Below are 20,647 nucleotides of genomic sequence, written 5' to 3'. Positions count from 1 at the left end.
TCCCTTAACCACAGGTCTATCTTCTCATTCACTACGCACCCATTTCAACGTGTTCAAGTATTGCTAGGCAAAACTGTCTGTGCTTAACATAGAGCAGCATGGAGGTGGTCACGTAGGAATAGCTCCATTGTCCAGATAACACAGCTAAGCACATAAATTCGGCTTACCCTTTCAGAGAGACAGGGTGGATAAGAATTGGTGCTGCTGTGTGAGGGTGTGACGTTCCCCTCTGGTGTGATGTGGACAGGTTATCTGCTAGGTCACTCCAATCCTTGACTCTGGGAGCCAGCCTTACCCTGCTCTGCTGTGAGAACCCCCGCTCCTGGGCTGTTCACGCACAGCCTCTGGCATGTAAACTGCTCCTTGGATTGTACAATTGAATGACACTAGCCAATATCTCCGGTCCCAGACACAACCCTAGGAACCTCTGTCTTGCAGTGTCGTCATGCCAGCTGGACGCTGCAAGCTTATATGAGTTTGTCAATTTAACAAAGACCTTGATATGTACCAGGCTTGTTATCCCAAGGAGAGTCTCTGACAGGCTTCAAACCAAATGTACTGCTTCAGATAGAATAAACAAACGGATTTATTAACTATAAAGATAGATTTTAAGTGATTCTAAGTCAAAGCATAACAAGTCAGATTTGGTCAAATGAAATAAAAAGAAAATGCATCCTAAGCTGATCTTAACACTTTTAATGTCCGTACAAACGTAGATGCGTCTCACCACAAGCTGGCTGATTGCTCTTCAGCCAGGCTCTCCCCTTTGATCAGCGCTTCAGTTGCTGGGTGGTGGTGTCTGCAGATGGAGGTGGAAGAGAGAGAGAACATGGCAAAATGTCTTTCCCTTTTATCATGTTCTTTCTTCCCTCTTGGCTTTGCCCCCACCCTTCAGAGTCAGGTGAGCATTACCTCATTGCAGTTCCAAACTGACCAAAAGAAGGAGGGTGACTCCCTCGAGAGTCTAAGAGATTCTTTTATTGCTGCCTAGGCCAGTGTCCTTTGTTCCTGTGAGGCTGCACTGGGTTTGTCCCATCCATGCCCTGATGAGGTGTGAACTGCCCCTCTGCTCTTGAAGAGCTTTTGCCTGGCCTTGCTTTAACCCATGAGGATTCATTTTCAGTCTCAACTATATTCATGAAATTATAACCTATAACATTACTATAACATCACTCTAACAATTATTATAACATCAATATAACAACCATGCTCAGTGCATCATGAGCCTTCCGAAGACACCTGACATGACAAATTTTGCATTGGATACCACACAATCATTTTACAAGGATGAACATGGGGGTGCTGGGTGTTCCCCCGAGGTACAGAGCATCACAGAAAGTCCTTGGCTCTCCTAGGAGTGACTTCATGGACTGTATCTCAGGCCCCCAACATAAGTTCAGGCTGATCTGACAATCTGCATCCTCTCAAATCTGACAAAATTTGGTTTTAAAAATAAACTTCATTACAACCTTAATTAGCAGAACAGAAATTCCATCACTTAGAACCACAGCATCCTCATCACGGATCAGCAACTGAGTTTGAACACAAGGCCTTCCCAGCTAAATGCCTTCTCTTAACTATTTGAACTAACACACTTTTCAAGTGGGCTGCATAGCCATTTAATGACCAAGGATGGTGGGAAATCAGAATTCTTGGGTTCTGTTCCTGGATCTGGAAGGGAAACATTTCTGTTGATTTCAGCAGTGGCTAGAAAACATATACAGTGATCAACTTTGTGGCAAAAGACTGTGTTAGCATTCAAATGACTTGGGTCTATACTATTGGAGAGTTGAGTTCTAATCCCAGTTCTACCTGATGTGACCTTGTGCAATCTCAGTTAGTTTAAATGTAGAACTGGAGAAATGAGAGTTGTCTGCTCCTAGCATAATGAACCTTTGGCAAAAATAAGGGTTGTAAAACATGCAGCTATATTGATAGCAGTCAGCAGCAGAAGAGATTTGGGCCATGTGTACACTACAAAATTATGTAGACCTAAATTATGCTGGCACAAAGCTGCTGCAGTTATTACATTGCTTCTGTGTGTCCACATTATGCTCCTTGTGTCGGCAGTGCGCATTCTCACTAGGAGCGCTTGTATCGATGCAGAGAGCAGTGAACTGTGGGTAGCTGTCCCATTGCGCAACTTGCCGCCATGTAGCGCAGGGTGTTTTGGGAAGATTTTGCAATGCTTCGTGGGGCTGAAACGAACCACACAGGGTGTCTGGTAGCATGGGTTCAACTTCCTACAATGCAGTGTTCTCTATCTCATAATTTCATCTGCATCCCATGATATTTTGTGTCCTTTTCAAAATCACCTGCACAAACCTGAATGTCCCTCCTCACTGTCTGCCATCTGTGACAGACGCATAGATCATGCACAGCTCTGCACTAGTGTGATGAGTGTTGCGTGAATATCCACCTGATCCTCCAGTATTTGCAGAGCCACAAGGGGAGCCACAGGGAACGTGATGATTCTCTGGAGGCTAGCTTGCCGTGGGACATAAAAAGAAACAAATCAAAGGTGTTGGTGGCATTCACAGAGCAGCTTCAGACAGTAGAGTGCCAGTTTTGAGCCCAAGAAACAAGCACTGACTGGTGGGATCGCATTGTCATACAGGTTTGTGATGACGAGTAGTGGCTGCAGAACTTTCAGACGAACAAGGCCACATTCCTGGATCTGTGCACCAGACTCGCCCCAGACCTCCAGCACAGGGACACCAGACTGAGAGCTGCACTGACAGTGAAGAAACAAGTGGTGATCACACAGTGGAAACTTGCAACACCAGATTCTTACTGATCTGTTGGGAGTCAATTAGAGTTGGGAAATCCACCACAGGGGCTGTTGTTATGCAAGTGTGCAGGGACATTAATCGCCTCCTGCTATGAAGGACTGAGACCCCGGGCAGTGTGCAGGACATAATGGATGGTTTGCAGCAATGAGGTTCCCAAACTGTGGCGGGGTGATGGATGGCATGCACATCCCAATTTTGACACTAGACCACCTTGCCGCTGAGTACATCAACAGAAAGGGCTACTTTTCTATGGTAATGCAAGTGCTGGTGGATTGCCAGGGATGCTTTACTGACATCAATGTAGGCCAGTCAGGGAAGGTGCATGACACACGCATCTTTAAGAACACAGGACTGTTTAGAAAGCTGCAGGCAGGGACTTTCCTTCCTGACTTTCTTTCCCAGTGTTGAAATGCCAGTAGTTATCGTGGGAGACTCAGCCTACCCCTTGCTCTCATGGCTTATGAAGCCACACACCAGCCATCTCGACAGCACCAAAATGCACTTCAACTACAGGCTGAGCAGGTGCAGAATGATAGTTGAATGTGCCTTTGGTCATTTGACTGGTCGCTGGTGCTTTCTGCTCATGAGACAGGACCTCAGTGGAAAAAAAAATTCCAATGGTTATAGCTACCTGCTGTGTCCTCCATAATATCTGTGAAGCAAAGGGGGAAAACTTCCACAGTGAAGGTAGAATGGCAGTCTGCTAATTTTGAGCAGTCAGATAAGCAGGGCTATAAGAAAAGCTCAATGAAGAGCTATACAACTCAGCGAGGCTTTGAAAGACCATTTTAATTGTGAGTCAGAGTAGTGTGTATTGCTGTAGTGTATACAACCTGTCCTTGCTCTTTTGAAGCCCTGTATGAACCCTTTGGTGTGTGCTGTGTGTGTGGTAATATAACATTACCAATGCACGTATTAAAATTGTCTGTGAATGATGCCAGCACCACCCAGCATATGTTGTGAACTAATAAAGAAGAATTATATTTCTAAAACCAGACTTTTATTGCCTAACAATGCAAATAGAAAACATTTATAACTTAATAAATTAGAGGGAAAAAAACTTATGAAGGGGAAAGAACAATCATTTCCATTTCAGATACCTATACACTGACCTGTGAAAGACATGTGAAGCTGTGAATGTCTTTAATGTCCCAGAAGTGGAGGGATAGGGGTAGTTCAGCAACCCCTGATGCCATGGGGAATGTTGCAGGGGTGTAGGGAGGTCCCGATATGCAGTTCTTTATGGGCTGCAGAGAGAGGTTAGCATGGGATTGTTGAACCTGCAGGTCCACCAGAGTCTGCAGCCTGTCTGTCTGCTGCCTGAGATGTACAAGCATCTCCTGCTGCACATTCTTCTCCTTTTCCTGCGCCTTTCTCCTCTCCGCTCTGTCCCTGTCCATGTTGTCTGCAAGGGTGATCCTCCAAGTCCTGTGGATAATGGTGCCAGTATTCAGTTCAATTGCCCTATACACACTCGTGCCCATGATCTACCCCCATCATTTCCCCCATTCGCCCCCCACCCCAGGGCTGTATTCACCACGGCTGGTGCTGTGAGTGCTCCTGTGCAGTATAGATCCCAAGGAGAAATGAGACTGTAGTGCTTACAACTTGTGTGGATCAAGGGGAGTGAGTTCAGTATCCTAAGTTTAGATTTATCTTGAATACACTGAACTCTGTGTATTGTACCTTCAGCAGCTGTAAATGTGGCCTTGAGGGACTCTCCATCCACACCAGTGGAATGGCTGAGCCAGAAAAGAAGGGAGGAAGGGGACTCGGGATGATATGTCCCAACAGATCCCCAGTTCCCTCAGCCTCTCCTCGTAAGTCACGTGCCTCAGCCCCCTAATCATTTTCGTTGCCCTCCGCTGGACTCTCTCCAATTTGTCCACATCCCTTCTATAGTGTGGGGACCAAAACTGGATGCAGTACTCCAGGTGTGGCCTCACCAGAGCCAAATAGAGGGGAATAATCACTTCCCTCGATCTGCTGGCAATGCTCCTACTAATACAGCCCAATATGCCATTGGCCTTCTTGGCAACAAGGGCACACTGCTCACTCATATCCAGCTTCTCGTCCACTGTAATCCCCAGGTCCTTTTCTGCAGAACTGCTGCTTAGCCAGTTGGTCCCCAGCCTGTAGAGGGGCATGGGATTCTTCCTTCCTAAATGCAGGACTCTGCATTTGTCCTTGTTGAACCTCATCAGATTTCTTTTGGCCAATCCTCCAATTTGTCTAGGTCACTCTGGACCCTATCCCTACCCTCCATTGTATCTACCTCTCCCCCCATCTTAGTGTTATCTGCGAACTTGCTGAGGGTGCAATTAATCCCGTAATCCAGATCATTAATAAAGATGTTGAACAAAACCGGCCCCAGGACCGACCCTTGGGGCACTCTGCTTGATACCGGCTGTCAACTAGACATTGAGCCATTGATCACTATGTTGAGTCCCACAATCTAGCCAGTTTTCTATCCAGCTTATAGTCCATTCATCCAATCCATACTTTTTTAACTTGCTGAACATAGGAACATAAGAACGGCCATATTTTCTGTCTTGTTTTTCTTTAATCTGGAAAACTTGCAGTGTATGTTCTCACGAATCAAAAGGACACTGCTGAAGTGTTCCAAATAGCATTTTCAGGTGCCCAAATAGACCCCGGAATCACATTAAAGTTGCCACCCCCACCAAAATCTGAAATGGCACTCCTGACCTTGTCTTCCTTGTCCGTGCTCACGGCAGGGACCTCCCAGTGTCCACGGGGCTCTTGGTGTGTGGGTGTGGGGTGGAGTTTGAGGATGGCTCTTTGTAAAAGCAGCAGGTCTGTAACTATGCACCAGAGCAACTGTTAGCCTCCCTTGCCTTCTGGTACGCCTGAAGCAGCCCCTTGGCTTTCTCACGGCATTGCTGCATCCCTCCTATAGCCCTTGTACTTCCATGACCCAAGCGATCTGCTTGTAGATGTTGATGTTTCTATGGCTGGATCGGACCTGTGCCTGGCAGACCCAGGAGATCCACCATGTCCTGTGTACTCCAGGCAGGAGTGCGTCTGCAGCGTGTAGCCAACGTGGTTAGCTGGGCAGTTGCCCGGCATGCTCTAGAGTTGCTAGGTGTGCTCTCCAAGCTGGGCAACCAGGACATAGCATTTCAAAAATGCAGGGCTTTAAAGGGGAGGAGCAGTTCCCTGGCCGCTGGGCAATGGAGTTCACAATGGTGACCAGAGCAGTCAGGGTGGAGACACCTCCTGGAGACCACGAACAGTTGATGTAAGTAACACAGGGTCTACACTGACACTGCATTGACTTAACTACGTCGACCTTGACTCTACACCACTCGGGGATGTGGTGTTATTAAGACAGCATCATGGGGCAGTTACAGTGGCCAGAGCTGTAGATGTAGATGAAGTGTAAATGCATACACAGTTAAGTCAATGTAAGCTGTCTTGTGTTGACTTAACTGTTTAGAGTACGCCAGGTCTTGGCTCCTGATCTCAAGGCTCCCAGCCTATTTCATCTTCTTCTAGGCTAAAGGGTACATTTTGTAGGGGAGGATCCCGCTAACCCTCCCCCCCCCCCGCACAACTCTGACCAGGAGTCTGTGCACAATGCTGGTGTTCCATGAAGGGATCACAGTGGTCCAGCACACCAGGAATACAACCAGGGCCGGTGCTACCATTTAGGCAAACTAGGCGGTTGCCTAGGGCGCCAAGATTTGGGGGAGCCAAAAAGCAGTGCCCCCAATTTTTTTTTACATCGTTCCTACACCCCCTCCCCGAGCGCACAGTCGCAACTCCACTTCTCCCGCCTCCCAGGCTTACAGCGCCAATCAGCTGTTTGGCGCCACAAGCCTGGGAGGGGAGGAGAGTTAGAGTGGGGGTGGTGTGCTCGGGGAGGAGGCAGAGCAGAGGTGAGCTGGGGAGCTGCCGTGGGGGTGCCTCGAGGAGGGGAGCTGCCGCAGGGCTCCCCACCCCAGCTCACCTCTGCTACGCCTCCTCCCCGAGCACGCCGTCACTGCTCCACTTCTCCCACCTCCCAGGTTTGCGGCGCCAATCAGCTGTTTGGCGCCGCAAGCCTGGGAGGGGAGGAGAATTAGAGCGGGGGCGGTGTGCTCGGGGAGGAGGCGGAGCAGAGGTGAGCTGGGGTGGGGAGCTGCTGCGGAGGGGGTGCCTCAGGGCAGAGGGGGGGAAAGCTGCTGCGGGGGGCGGGGAGCTGCCGCAGGGCTGGGGGGGTACGCAAGGTGAAAGTTTCGCCTAGGGCACCAAACTTCCTTGCACCGGCCCTGAATACAACTTTTCCAGTTGTCAGTGTTGTTCTCTCTCTCTCTCTGTATAATTAGGGCTGTAAATTAATCACAGTTAACACAAGCAAATAATGAAAAACAAATTAACTAGATTTTAAAAATAGTTGCGATTAATCGCAGTTTTATGTGTTCCTGTGAAAGCAAACAACTGCAGTGTCCGTGCAGCAGCGATCAGGTGTGCTGTGACTCCAGGATAGCTGTGATGGCTCATGGATGTCCAGTGATCACCAGTCAAAGCAACAGCTCGTGCATTTTTCAGAAGCTCCAACTTCGTAGTTTTCTCGTTGTGATACAGGTCCTGATGCAATGCTCCTCCAGAGAGCAAAGTATATGACTGATTGGAAGATGCAATTTGAATAACGTCTCTTAGCCCTCTGTAATTTACAACGTTGAGTGGTCTGCAGTGATAGCTATCCACTTTGCAATAGCATTGGTTAGCCTGTTGTACTTTGTTTGATCCATTGGCTTGAAGCGACCCTGAAACTCTGTAAGCGTACTCTGTCGCGGCTGGTGGGATTCATTTGCTGCTGGTGGGTTACCTGTAGCACAAGAACTGGAGGTGAAAGCATGTTTAGCGCATAGGTGGAACTGCGGACTTGAACTACATGGATGGTACTGAAGCTCAGCCTTGCAATAGTTACCAGATAATCATCTTTTTTATCCAGAGAACCATCCGTAAGTTTTTTAAAAACAGACTTCCCATTCAAAAGACCTGAACTTTTGCTGCTTTGCTCCATTAACTTTTTCTGATATTTAATCACTCCAGATCATGAGAACACAGTAGAACTGTACCAATGTCCGCCAAGCGATGAAGTACAGTAAGTTAAGAGGCTCAAAACAGAAGTGTGCAATTAACACTTGTCGAAAAATAATGCATTAATTTGTTTTGCGTTAATCATTTGCATTAACTGCTATTAATTGACACCCCCCCCCAAAAAAATTCTACATTTGTAAGTTGTACTTTCACAATAAAGATTGCACTACAGTACTCATATCAGGTGAATTGAAAAATATTATCTTTTCTTTAGCTTTTTTACAGTACAAATATTTGTAATAAAAAATAATAATATAAAGTGAGCACTGTGCACTTTCTATTGTGTTTGTAATTGAAATCAATATATTTGAAAATGTAGAAAAACGTCCAAAAATATTTATAATAAATTTAAATTGGTATTGTATTATTGTTGAACAGTGTGGTTAAACCTACAATTAATTGCAACAATTTTTTTAAATCTTGTGATTCATAATTATTTTTTTAAAACCATTTGACAGCCCTGAGATATAATATGGTGTTTGCAAGCTGATAGGGAATGTTTTATTGAGCCCAAATCATTAATATTGTTACTTGATCTGGGGCAGGGAGGGCTCCTACTTTATATATAAGTATGCACAAAAATCTATGTTAAAAGAATGCTGAGTTTCCAAAGTCAAACACTCAAAAGTTAGCAAATACCAGAATTAAGTTTGCCTGTGCAACCTTAATTTGGTTCCCCCCTGTGCATACGCATTATGGTACAGTCTTTAATTATAGAATCACATAATGTTTTTCCCACAGGATGCCTGCCTCATTCAATGCACAGGATGGACAGTGCTCACTGAATGAGTAGTTATTCAGTAATTTTTATCCTCATCATTCAATCTGTGGCCCCAGGCCTTACTTACTGCACACCAATCAAACCCTGCACTGATTGCAAAATTAATATCCTCCTGGGATTTTTACGAGGTTTATCACTGATATGAGTGCTTCATGAACATTAATGAATTATCTTCTCAACCCCCTTGTGAAGAAAGGTGATAGTACCCATTTTACACAAACATTAATGAATTATTTTCTCAACCCCCTTGTGAAGAAAGGTGATAGTACCCATTTTACAGATGGGTAACTGAGTCACGGAGAGATTGAGACCAAAATTGTGAAAAATATCCAGTAATTTTAGGTGCCCAACTTGAGACACCTACGACCTGACTCTTCAGAGTACTTAGCACTTTATATGTTCAAAGCCCAGCTCCCATTGACTTCCCTTGTAGCTGGGGTAGGGTCTTGGAGGAAGGGGTGGAGTGGGGACGGGGCCTGGGGCAGAGCGGGGGTGGAGCAGCCCCCAGCCACTTGGTAAGTCAGCACCTAGGGGCAGAGGTCCTATAAACAACAGCCTCCTTGACTATCCAACCCTGATTTGCTCCCAGAGCACTGCCCATCTTGTACACTGACTGAGGTAGGGGTCCTTTGGAAAAAATACTCTGAGATCATGTAATTAAAGACTATATCATAATGCATGTGCGCAAGGGAGCTGAATTAAAGTTGCACAGGCAACTTTAATTTTGCATTTCCTACATTTCGAGTGTTTGACTTTGCGTCCTTAATGTCCTTTTAATGTAATTTCCTACGTTTATTTTTTAAAGGGAATTCTCTCATGTGGCATCTAAATGACTTTAAGACTTTGTAACATGGCCAAAACACTATATTCTTCCCTCACATCATTCCTGAAAACAGTAGAGCCATTTTAGCTAAAACTTTTTTCTACCTGAGGAACATTGCAGCCTGAATGGTTAAAATTTGGCAAAGTTAAAATCAACTGAAAAAGGTTCTTACAATGGAAGGTGTTAGGCAACCTTAATTTATCGGCAACTTCTAGCTCTGCCTACAATCCTTCTGAACTATTTGAGAATACAGTAACTTCTCGCTTAATGTTGTAGTTATGTTCCTGAAAATCGCGACTTTAAGCAAAATGATGCTAAGCGAATCCAATTTCCCCATAAGAATTAATGTAAATGGGGTGGGGGGGGTTAGGTTCCAGGGACATTTTTTTCACCAGACAAAAAAAGATATTAGATAGATAGATAGATATACACAAAGTATAAGTTTTAAACAAACAATTTAATACTGTACACAGCAATGATGATTGTGAAACTTGGTTGAGGTGGTGAAGTTCGAGGGTGGAAGAGGGTGGGATATTTCCCAGGGAATGCCTTACTGCTAAATGATGAACTAGCATTCGGCTGAGCCCTGAAGGGTTAACACATTGTTGTTAATGTAGCTTCACACTCTACAAGGCAGCACGAATGGAGGGAGGGGAGACAGCATGGCAGACAGAGACAGAGAGACACATTATGTGTATGGGAGAGAGAAAGATGCACATTGCCCCTTTAAGTATGCTGACATCACTCTAAGTACATTGCCTTTAAAAAGATCAGGAAGTTGAGACAGCAGCTGCGGTCAGCAAGCTCTCTCCATCCTGAGCCCTGTCCTGTCCCCACCCTGCTCTATATGGAGAAGGGATAAGCAGGGGGCAGGAGTAGGGGGAAGGGGGACACCCTGACATTAGCTCCCCTCTTCTAGGGTTACCATATTTAAACAATAAAAAAAGAGGACACTCCAGGGGCCCTGGCCTCGCCCCTTCCCCACCCCATGGCCCCGCCCCAACTCTGCCCCTTCCACGCCCCAACTCCGCCCCCTCCCCTGAGCGCCCCGCATTCCCCCTCCTCCCTCCCAGCCATGCGAAACAGCTGCCCGAGCGCTACCGGCTTCACGGTTTGCCGGGCAGCCCACAGACCCTGTGCCCCCAGCCGAGCGCTTCCCCTCCCGGGCTCCAGCTGCGCTGGGGAAGCGCCCAGCCGGGGGCGCAGGGTCTGGAGGTCTGGGGGCTGCCCGGCAAACTGTGAAGCCGGTAGCGCTCGGGCAGCTCGGTGTCTGGGGGGAGCAGCAGCAGCCGCCGCCGCCACCACGGGGGAATCCGCCTGCAGCTCGCAGCCTGCCGGAGCCGCTCTAAGGTAAACAGGGGACTGGGGCAGGGATGCCAGCAAAACAAAGCTGGGAGTATTTTCCCGGACATGTTCGGCTTTTTGTCAATTCCCCCCGGACGGGGATTTGAGGACCAAAAAGCCGGACATGTCTGGGAAAATCCGGACGTATGGTAACCCTACCCTCTTCCCCCCTCCCCTGCACAGCAAGCAGGGGGCTCCTGGGAGCAGCTCCAAGGCAGAGGGCAGGAGCAGCACATGGCAGTGGGGGGAGGAACTGCTGAACTGCCAGCAATTGGTAGCCTGCTGGGTGGCTGCTGCACAGGGATCTTAGCGGAGTGGGGAGCTGATGGGGGGCTGCTGGTCCACCCTGGTTCCGAGCCCCCCCCAGCTAGCTACAACGGGCTGCAAGCAGTGGACAAAGCAGGCGGCTGCCAAACAACGTTATAAGGGAGCATTGCACAACTTTAAACGAGCATGTTCCCTAATTGATCAGCAACGTAACAACGAAACAACGTTAACCGGGACGACTTTAAGTGAGGAGTTACTGTATATAATTCTTGCATTGTTTTGCCATACCACATTTCATGTTGTTTGATACTGTACATACTGAAAACAAATGAGGAAAAAAACAGTTCTGTGAGCACAAGTGATCAAACCTGCTTTTTGACAATTTCCCATAAAAATAAATGCTTCATTTATCTGTCATCTCTGACTCACCTTAATTGTGGCTTGATCTTTCATTTCTTGTACCCAAAACTCACATTGATTTTAATGGGAGTTTTTCATGTACAAAATGCTGGATCCATCACAAAAAGGGATCATATTTCTAATGTTTCAAGCTGGAGAAGAAAAGTGCACTGGAAGCGTGAACATCAAAACAAAGCATTTTGTACATGAAAAACTCCCATTAAAATCAATGTGAATTTTGGGTACAAGAAATGAAAGATCAAGCCACAATTAAGGTGAGCCAGACAAAAATACAGGAGTGTGGATTTGTGTGAGGAGAAGAGGTTGTGAGAGGAAAGGCCTAAGGCTTGCATTCAGGCTGTCTACACTGCAAGTTTATAACCCCACAGCAGAAGCCTGAGTCAGTTGACAGGCCAGCAAGGGGTGTTTAACTGCAGTGTAGACATACCCTGTGTATACTGTACCTTTCTTTGGATGCTGGTTTTATCGTTTTCTTTGCTGCTTTAGAAAAAAATAGCACCCAGAATTAATTTAGAACTATTCCTCAGGTAGACAAAGTAGTTCAGTTTTACAGTAATGAAAAGAGAACCCAATGCTTTACTTTTCAGAGGATCTCAAATCTCTGGTTCTATATTGGCATATCATAGAAAATCCTGAAAGAAACATTTACATCTTGTAAGAAGAGGTGGGGTGGTGGTGGTGGAATCAAAATAATCTTTTGCAGTCTGTCCAAATTCAAGATATACTAACAATCCTTCAGTGCCACATCAAAATATAGAAAAAGCTACATAAGCCCCGACTTCTTGCCTGGAATCTTGTGCAGTCACTTTCACCTGTACAAAACAACAAACCAAATCAGAATCTTCCACAGACCCTTGTTGTTGGCAGCTGGCAGTGTTTTACATCTACTTTCCAGAAGAAGCATAAATGACTACCCCAAGTGTAAGGCATTCATGCCCTCTGTAGATACAGAGGTCAAATTCTACCAACATGCAATCCACACTGAAGTCTAAGAAGTTCATGCATTTGTAACCAAGAGCAGTATTTCTTCTTTGATATTTACCAGGCCTGGGTAAATAGTGGGAAACAAATATTTGTTAAATAATTTAATTAAAAAGCTGCAAAATCGTTCAAATAAATAATGCGATAGATATTATTATTCAGTCGGCACTACTAGTGCGGGGTGAGGGGATTTTGTATTTATTAAAATAGATGCCTAGTGCAACCTCTGCATCACTTTACACTGGATTTGTGTCAGTTTTGTTATTGTTTTAAAAATAACTCTATCACAGATGCCTCTCTCTATTTAATAGACTTCACAATCAATCAGTAACACTTCTGAAATTAACACCTTTGACCTGTGAATTAAACTCTCTAGTTTATCTATTTTTGTTGCTCCTTGGAGGAGCAAATCCTGGAATCATTTTGTTTAAAGGAAGGGCGGAAGAGAGAATTTATCATCTCCCTTCTGTAGTTTTTAATGGACTGATTTCTCTTTTACAATTCCAATATATTATGTTGCACGCAGCAGAGTGTAAAGTAATGCACTTCCTGTCAGTAAAGCGACTGGGGGTGCGTGTGTCAAACCTCAAATCTAGGGTGGGGGAGGGGAAGCATTTACAACATCTACACATGGGTGCTGGAACTAGGGGTGCAGCTGCAAGGCCTTGCTTAAAGTGGTTTCCATCGGGGCCCTGGAACAATGTGTATAGTGGGGGTGTTGAGAGCCATGGAACCAAACTGTAACCCCTGGATATGATGGGAACCCCTTCAAGCCAGGGGGTGCAGGACCCGTAGTTCCAGCGCCTATGGTTTTCCATTATATCCAGGGTTTACAGTTTGGCTCCCTGGCTCTCAGTGCCCCCAATGTACACATTGTTCCAGCTCACCCACATCTAGGGGGTGGGATGAGATTTTTAAAATTCCCTTTGAAAGGAGTAAATCGGAAACCAAACAAAAGGGTTGGGGAGCTTGAGCCCCTCGCACTGCACTGTCCTGCTGCTAATGTGTTTTCCAGTCCCAGCCCTGGGAGTCTCCCAACCCGGCCGCTGTTTGGCGGGTACGGGGAGTGCGTGAGCTGAGCGCCCCGCGACAAGAGGGCCCGGGCTGGCCCGGCTCAGCCCCGTGTCTCCGCGATGGGATGGGGCGGGATGGGGCGGGGGACGGAGCACGCCGGTAGCGGCGGCCCAGGCCGGCCCGCTAGAGGGAGCCAGGCGGGAGCCGGCGCGGGGCGGGGGCCGGGCCGGGCGGGGCCGTGACGCGCGGCGGCGGGCGGTGAGTATAGGCTGCGCGGCCCGGCCGGTGTCAGTGTGATGAAGATTGGCGTGCAGGTAAGCTGTCATTCAGCGCGGCCAGCGCGCACCCAGGGGCGGGCAGAGCCGGGCAGGGACCCGGCTGCGGGCAGGGGATGCTAGCGAGGGAGCCGGCCGCGCGGCGAGGCTGGGCAGAGGCGCTGCAGGGCAGGCACGGGCGGGGGGAAAGGGCAGACGGCGATGGGTAACCCCGCATGTGGGGCTGGCGGGTGCTGTGCAGGGGCAGAAGACGGGTGCGGTCTGGGTGGGGGCAGGGGGTGCGAGATCGGCCCGGGCTCGAGGGGCAGGGGGTGCGGCGGGGTAGGTGAGCTGTGCAGGGCAGGGGGTGCGGGGTCGGAGGGGGCTGGAGAGGCAGGAGAGGCAGGGGATGCGGGGTCGGTGGCGGACAGGGGATGCGGGGTCATAGGGGGTTGGAGGGGCAGGGGGTGCTGGGTCGGTGAGCGGTGGAGTGCAGGGGGTGCGGGATTGGAGGGGGCTGGAGGAGCAGGTGGTGCGGGAAGGGCACGGGGTGCGGGTCGGTGAGCGGTGGAGGGCAGAGGCCCGGGGGTGCGGGGTCGGAGGGGAATGAAGGGGCAGGGGGTGCGGGGTCGGAGAGGACTGGGGGTGCGGGGTCGGTGGAGGGAAGGAGGTGCGGGATCGGAGGGGGCTGGAAGGGCAGGGGGTGCGGGGCGGGTGAGGCGCGGGGCTGGAGCGGTCGCTGGCTGAGGGGCATAGGGCAGGACCGGCTGTTTCTGCACTTGACTCCCTCCCCGTGGCTGCAGGAAGCTCCGGGCCGGGCTTCGCTGCCGGCAGCTGGGCAGGCTATGCCGTGGGGCCCGGCTCCCTTCGCGGGCCAGGCTGGGGGGTAGCGGCGGGGCAGTGCCTGGCGGAGCGGCGGTGATGGGGGCCGGCTGGGCATGCGGAGAGCAGGCTGCGGGAGGCGCAGCTCCGAACCCTGGCCTGGGAACCCGGGCAGCGGAGGATGGGCTGCCCGGAGCCGCAGCTCTGGGCCCGGGGGTGCGGAGTTTGTGCGGGTTTCGGGGCAGCCCCGCCGCGCTGCGCTCCCAGTATTACCCCACTGCGATGGGCTGCGGACCCGGAGCTCCTGCGCCGGCGGCCCCCAAGGGGTCGGTCGGGGAGGGGAGAGCCCGGCCCGGGGACCGGACAGGAACTGGGCCGACCCCGCTGTTCTCCCCGGGCGGCTCAGCCGCGGCTCGCTGCAGACTGGGCAGCCCCAGGCTGGCGCGTCTCGGCTCCGCTCGCCTGCCCTAGTCACACGCGCCCCGGGGCTGGCACCGCTGCCCCCGGGAGCCCCGCTCACCCACCGGAGGGAAGGGGACCGGGTGCTGCCCGGGACCAGCCCCAGCAGCGGGCGAGGCTGCCCAGAGCTGGGCCGGGAGCCGAGGATAATCGCAGCGGCAAGCCCGGCGCTCCTCGAGGACTGACCGGGCTCAGCAGCGCGGCGGGCAGGGAGATGCGGACTCGCCCGCACGGCGGCTGCTCCGGGCTCGCTGCAAGCCAAAGCCCGCGGGAGCCGGGCTGGTGGCCGCCGCAGCGCCGCGTGTAGGGGCTGGCCGGGGAGCTCCGGCGCTCCACTGCGATGGTCTCCCTTGGCGAGCTGCCCCGGGCACCGCGGGGCCGATCCCGGCGGCGGGCGCTGTGCGGAGCCCTGAGCGTGGGGCAGGCGGGGAGCAGCGCCTCTTGCCGGGCTGCTGGGGGCTCGGCGGCCCAGGCGGGGGGCGCGGGCCGTGCCCTGCGGACACGCTGGTCTCTGGGGGCGAGAGGAGGAAGCTCCGCCGGGCGCCGTCTCGCAGTCAGGCCCGTGTCGCTTGGGGCTCTCGGCTCCAGCGGCGCCGAGCTGAGCCCAGGCTGGCGCGACGCGCCGCGGACCGGCGGTAGCAGCCCTGTCTGCCCGCCCCGGACCCCGCTCTGCCCGCCGCGCCGGCTCGGTGGGGAGGGACTCGGAGCCCCTGGCGTGGAGCTGGGAGCTTTGTCCCGGCCGGTGTCTGGCTTGGCCCGGGCTGCGCGCCGCAAAACCGAAGGGTAAGTGAAATCACTATTCCCGGGGCAGCAGCCGCGTCCGAGAGGCCCGATCACATCCTCCCGGGTGAGCGAGGGCAAAGCTCGGCCTAGTGTCCGCTCCCCCAGAAACGCGCCAGTCAGGGGGATATTCGTAGCCTGGCTCTTTGTACCGTAGCTGCCAGAGCGCTCGGCTGCAAGGATCTGTCCGTCCCCCGGCACAGGAGCGGCGGCTGCCCTGCGCGTGCCTCGCCCGCCTGTCACACCCACCCCGGCCGCGGTTACCGGGGAGTGCGAAGCCTGCCCACGCCGTGTTCGGCTGTAACCGAGCCCCTGGCGGGGAAGTTCGGCGGCAATGAATGTCCCCGCACATCAGGTGTACGCCAGTGATGGGATCGGGAGAGCCTCTGTCCTGGGAGTAGCCGATCCGACAGGCATGAAGTTCTGCCTAGCTAACTTCCGCGGCGGCCGGCAGGAGTGGGTGGGACTGGGCCGGCTTTGGCACTGAAAGTGTCCCCTCTGGTGCTGTGCCCGTTCGGGCCAATGCGCGCTGGAGCCGACGTGCTGGGTTTGAAAGTGCTTAGGGCCAAAGGGGAGAGAGGGCAGTTCAGTTGTGGTGTGCGGCTAGGCAACGCCAAGAGTGAACAAACAACGTGAATGGGGGGAAATAAATTAACTTTAACCATGGCTTCGGTTTTACTAAAATCTGTATGGGCTGAGAAGAACAGGGCCACCCAGAGGATTCAGGGGGCCTGGGGCAAAGCAGTTTTGGGGGCCCCTTCCATAAAAGTTGCAATATTATAGAATACTATATTCTCGTGGGGGGCCCTGGGGCAAATTGCCCACTTGCCCCTCCTCTGGGCGGCCCTGGAGAAGAAGAACCTTCCTCAAACGGGGCTAAGGCGAGAATAGATGGGATCTAGTGTCCTACTAAACACACCTTTGCCTTTTCAAAACAGCTTTCTGCTTCTCAGAAGCTTTGTCTCCCCCATAGTTCAGCCTACCCTGGGTTTTTGAATGACACTCTCGGGCTTTCTCTCAAGCGAAAGGGGCCGAGCAGCAGTGCAGTAGTGGTTTCTTTTCCACGCTGTGATGCATGGGGCTGCTGAGATATGTATACCTGAGCGATGCAGTTGCTGGAGGTTCAGAGCCAGAAGGGATGTACCTGGGACAGGAAGGAAAGTGTGTGGATTAAATGAAATGCAGAGCAGGGTCCACCAAGAAGGAAGAGTGACTGGAGGAAGACAGGAAAAGGAATATGGAAAGTCCGCAAAATCAAACCCACTGATAGACTTGCCCTTTGCCTGGCTTGCTCAAGCGCTTTTCCTTATCTTCCTGCAGATTGAACTGTGTGAGGGGCTGCAGTGCTTTGCTGAGAGCAAAGTTGTCAAAATATGTCACCTTGTGTACCGGAGAGAGAGTGCAAGTGTGAGATGGGCAGGGGACAGGCTACAGGACAACTCTTTGTTTGAGTGCTGGTGCCTTGTTCCCATTGTTCCGGCAGTGCTGGGCTAAGGACCTCAGTGCCAGACTCTCTGGATTCTGTTTTGAAATGAACCTTTTAAAATCGATTTGACGATTCTGTGCACACAGGGCCCTTGGCAGGTCATTAGGAATGATGGTTGGTTTAGGTGCTAGTCCTGGATCATGGGGCTTATTCGGTATGTTACATACCAGTTGAACTGACCTAGAATATTATAATGTTGCAGTATTCAAAATCTTGCCCTTTCGCCTGCAAGCCTGTGTTAGCAAGTGTGAATGGAGGGCATTTGTGGAAATCTCTGGAAGAACTGGATTTACTGCTCTGGTGCGGTCTCTGAAGTCTCACTTCAGATCTTATTCAATCCTGAGTTTTCACAAGTGGTGCAGAGGAGCCCTCTGCATTTTGCTTTCTTTATCCCCTTGTGTTCTGTTTCATGCCGAGGACTGAGAGTCCTTTCTTACTGAGTGTGTCATTGCATTAGGTTATCTAGCTGAAGGCCTAGAAAACGCTGGCTTCAGCCAGAGTCTGGTCCCCCCTCCACCAGGGCAAATCCAGAGTAACGAGAGTTTTTTAAAAATATTTTAGATTATACCAGAGATACTCTGGAGTAGCTGAGATCCAGGTTTGGTGCAGAGTTTAAATTAAACAAAACCCCAGTGGCATTAACACCAATGGTTGTAAAAGTTCAGCTTCAGTGCAGTTTGCTTAAAGCTATGTCTCCTGGAGGCTTTTGTTTAGGTTGCAGCAGAGTTGGCCTTCCATGGTTTCTAGTTACATGAAGCTTCTATGAAGGGCCTTTCAGCTAAGATCTATCTCACTAAAAACACATCCCTCCATGTAACAAGAAACCCTAAACCAAGCAGGATATTTTAAAACTGAAGCAATGAAGATTAGATTAAGTCTCCTCCAAACAGCTCTGTTCTGTTATTATTTTTGGCTGGAATGTGGGGGAAGGCAGCTGTCTCTGACAAGTCTTGTGAGAGTCAGAATATATTTTAAATGTGGGGTGGAACAGCTTTGCTGTTGTAAATAATAAAATTGACTTTGAAAGTACTACAATAGCAAGTTCTGAAATGGCTGGTGCCAGTATAAAGCAGATTTCAGTAGGACTTTTTGTGACTTTTTTTTTTAATTAGAGGGGGTTGTGACCCCAGAACTGGCTTTAACATATGAATCAGAGACCTTTAAATTGTTTATCTATTTGCACATAGTCACATATTCAGTTTCACTTTCCGGCCTTATTGAACATGCTTTATTCTCTAGCCATTAGTCTGAACTGCCTCCTTACATTTATCTGACCAGTAGGTTTTACTTTTTACTATTTTTACAGTTGACTTTAAAGGGGATTCCCTGCATTAAATAACACTAATAAGTATGTGAGACTCATAGTGGAGTGACAGCAGGCATTGCACAGTTAAGGTTGCAGTTGGATTTCCATTATGAGTCAGAGTCTCCTTTTTTCCCCATTCTCTTAAAAATCACAACATCAAATTGGCCTCAGAATTAGTAGGCTGATGCACAAAACAATTGCGCACATTGAGGTGAACTGGACAAAGGGTTTCTGGATAATGACACGCTAAAGGGAGATTCACCTGGTTTTAAAAAGTCTTATGGTCACTTTTCCTCTTCATAGCATAAAATCAGGATGGAGGAGCAGGAAATGATCCATTTCACTGAACTCCCCAGGCTGAGATCCAGTGCTTAGGATGAAAATTTAGTTGATTAAAGTCTCATTTTAAAAGATATTCATTGTGGAACTGATAGCATCAGCGTGGGCAGCTTTAGCACATGGTGTCAGGGTGCTCCAGGAGCCCCAGGCCAAGATATTCCAATGATCAGCAATTCTGGGCCCCTGACTTGGGTTGCCTTAAAGGTGCTGGATTTTCAGAAAGGGCAGTTACCTGTCCTCTGAAAACTGAGCTCTTTAAAGCAGAAGGGGTAGGAGTCTTGGCTGTCTGGCGTCCATGAGCTGGAATCCGCTTCATGTGAGTTTTTGGCAGCAGGAGGGTGTCATGGGGCAAGTACATCCTGTCCCCCTTTAGGGTGGGGAAAAGGACATTGAAACCCTGTGGCCGAGTCCACCTGACCACCCTTAGCCTCAGGGCAGTTGGCCTAGTGGCCAGAATCAATACAGTTGCCCTCCCTTACAGGGCTGCCAGAGTCTATATGGCTGCCCTCTCTCATAGGGTGATGCAGCCTGATGGCCAGTGAGGGGATGGGCCACCACCTGATGGGGGGGGGGGGGAGAGTGGCTGGGGTAGGGGGACACAGGCCCTCGATACTCCACCAGGTCCCAGCCCAGGGTCCTGTCAGCAGTGAGTGAACTCACTTCTGGGTCAGCAGGGATCCGACCAAAACACACTGACTTAGTTCCCAGTCCTCCAACTGGATCCATGTATAGTCTCCCGGGCTACTTCCTACCATGTCTTCCAGGGGCGTAGTCTCCTGGGGCTCTGGCCTGTGAAGCTCCCAGCGGTTCCAATGTCCCTTGGGTGTCCACCAGTAGCCGAGTGTGTGTCCAGACCCTGGCAGGCTTGGGCTCCAGCAGCTCTCAGATAGGAATCTGCAACGTGCATCCTCCCACCTCAGTGGTCAGCCCAGACTGAGCTGGGCTACTCCCTTTAACAATGCTGCTCCAGTTGGAGCATGCCCGGCAGGAGCGAGGGGGCGCGGCTTCCTCTGCCCAGAGTGTGGGTTTATCCCCTTTGTCTCCAGTGTGGGACAAGTACACCCCCGTCACAGAGGGGCAAGGGATGTTCTTCCCTGGCTTCTGCTGCACCCAGATCTTCCACCTGTCTTACTCTTTTCTGCAGTTTTGAGCACAGGTGCTGACTTTCCAAAGGGCTGGGGGGGTGCTTGACCCCGGCTCTGCCCTTGCCCCTCCCCCACTCCCTCCAAGGGCCCATCCCTGCCCCACCCCATTTCTTCCCTCCCAGTTCCACACCCTTCCCTGAGAGCACCTCGTCCTCCCTCCCAGCCTCCTGCATGCCACGAAACAGTTGATTGAGGCACTGATCCATGGGTGGGAGGCGCGGGGGGGCGGGGGGAGCTGGCTGCCCGTGGGTGCTCAGCACCCACCATTTTTTCCCTGTGGGTGCTCCAGTCTGCATAGGGATCTACAGAAAGTTTTTTCCTTGCTCTGCAATGTTATGTCCTCTCTCTGCTGGGCAGATTATAGGAAGCTTGTTGGTCAGTGGTCTGCCTGAGCTCACAGGATCCATTTTCCCTCCCCCCAGCTCTGCCAGAGCGAGCTAAGGCATTGGCAGGGGGTGCAGAGTGCTGACCTCACCATTGCTCCTCATTCAGTCGCATTTTGAGACAACTGACCTGTGGGAGGAG

The 20,647-nt window shown here is 50.6% G+C and overlaps 2 protein-coding genes and 1 long non-coding RNA gene across 5 annotated transcripts in view; 1 reads left to right on the top strand and 2 right to left on the bottom strand.

The window, feature by feature from the left end:
- Positions 1-574: 574 nt before the first annotated feature.
- Positions 575-6,761, bottom strand: LOC128823236 (uncharacterized). Its single transcript, XR_008441705.1, has 3 exons — positions 5,502-6,761; positions 3,905-4,220; positions 575-2,729 (listed from the first exon to the last, which is right to left on the bottom strand). It is a non-coding gene; the product is annotated as an uncharacterized LOC128823236 (long non-coding RNA).
- Positions 6,762-7,175: 414 nt separating this feature from the next.
- LOC128823379 (uncharacterized) lies at positions 7,176-19,335 on the bottom strand. The gene is made up of 3 exons (XM_054005625.1): positions 19,210-19,335; positions 15,253-16,158; positions 7,176-7,640 (listed from the first exon to the last, which is right to left on the bottom strand). Exons 1-3 carry the CDS (start codon positions 19,333-19,335, stop codon positions 7,623-7,625), a joined length of 1,050 nt encoding a protein of 349 aa, XP_053861600.1. The 3' UTR covers positions 7,176-7,622.
- Positions 13,784-20,647, top strand: part of PKNOX2 (PBX/knotted 1 homeobox 2) — a 624,957-nt gene continuing 618,093 nt past the window's right edge. For 2 of the 3 annotated variants that reach the window (XM_054005412.1, XM_054005405.1), the window contains exon 1: positions 13,784-13,845. The gene's annotated coding sequence lies outside the window, so the exon portion shown is untranslated. Of the gene's footprint in view, positions 13,846-15,767; positions 15,850-20,647 lie in introns of those variants that run through there. The other variant, XM_054005406.1, reaches the window with a different exon arrangement.

Source organism: Malaclemys terrapin, chromosome 15 (genome assembly GCF_027887155.1).
Source record: "Malaclemys terrapin pileata isolate rMalTer1 chromosome 15, rMalTer1.hap1, whole genome shotgun sequence".
Taxonomy (NCBI): domain Eukaryota; kingdom Metazoa; phylum Chordata; order Testudines; family Emydidae; genus Malaclemys; species Malaclemys terrapin.
The sequence above is the reverse complement of the archived record's forward strand: the minus strand, read 5'-3'. Positions and strand labels throughout refer to the sequence as shown.

What these genes read in the sequence shown, in the direction of transcription:
- LOC128823379 (XM_054005625.1), bottom strand. Translation starts at nt 19,335, where the DNA reads ATGTACTTGCCCCATGACACCCTCCTGCTGCCAAAAACTCACATGAAG. An exon ending in GCTCAGTTTTCAGAGGACAG is followed by an intron (nt 16,159 to 19,209) that starts GTAACTGCCCTT and finishes CTTCCCCGCCAG; the next exon opens with GGGCTCGGTTACAGCCGAAC.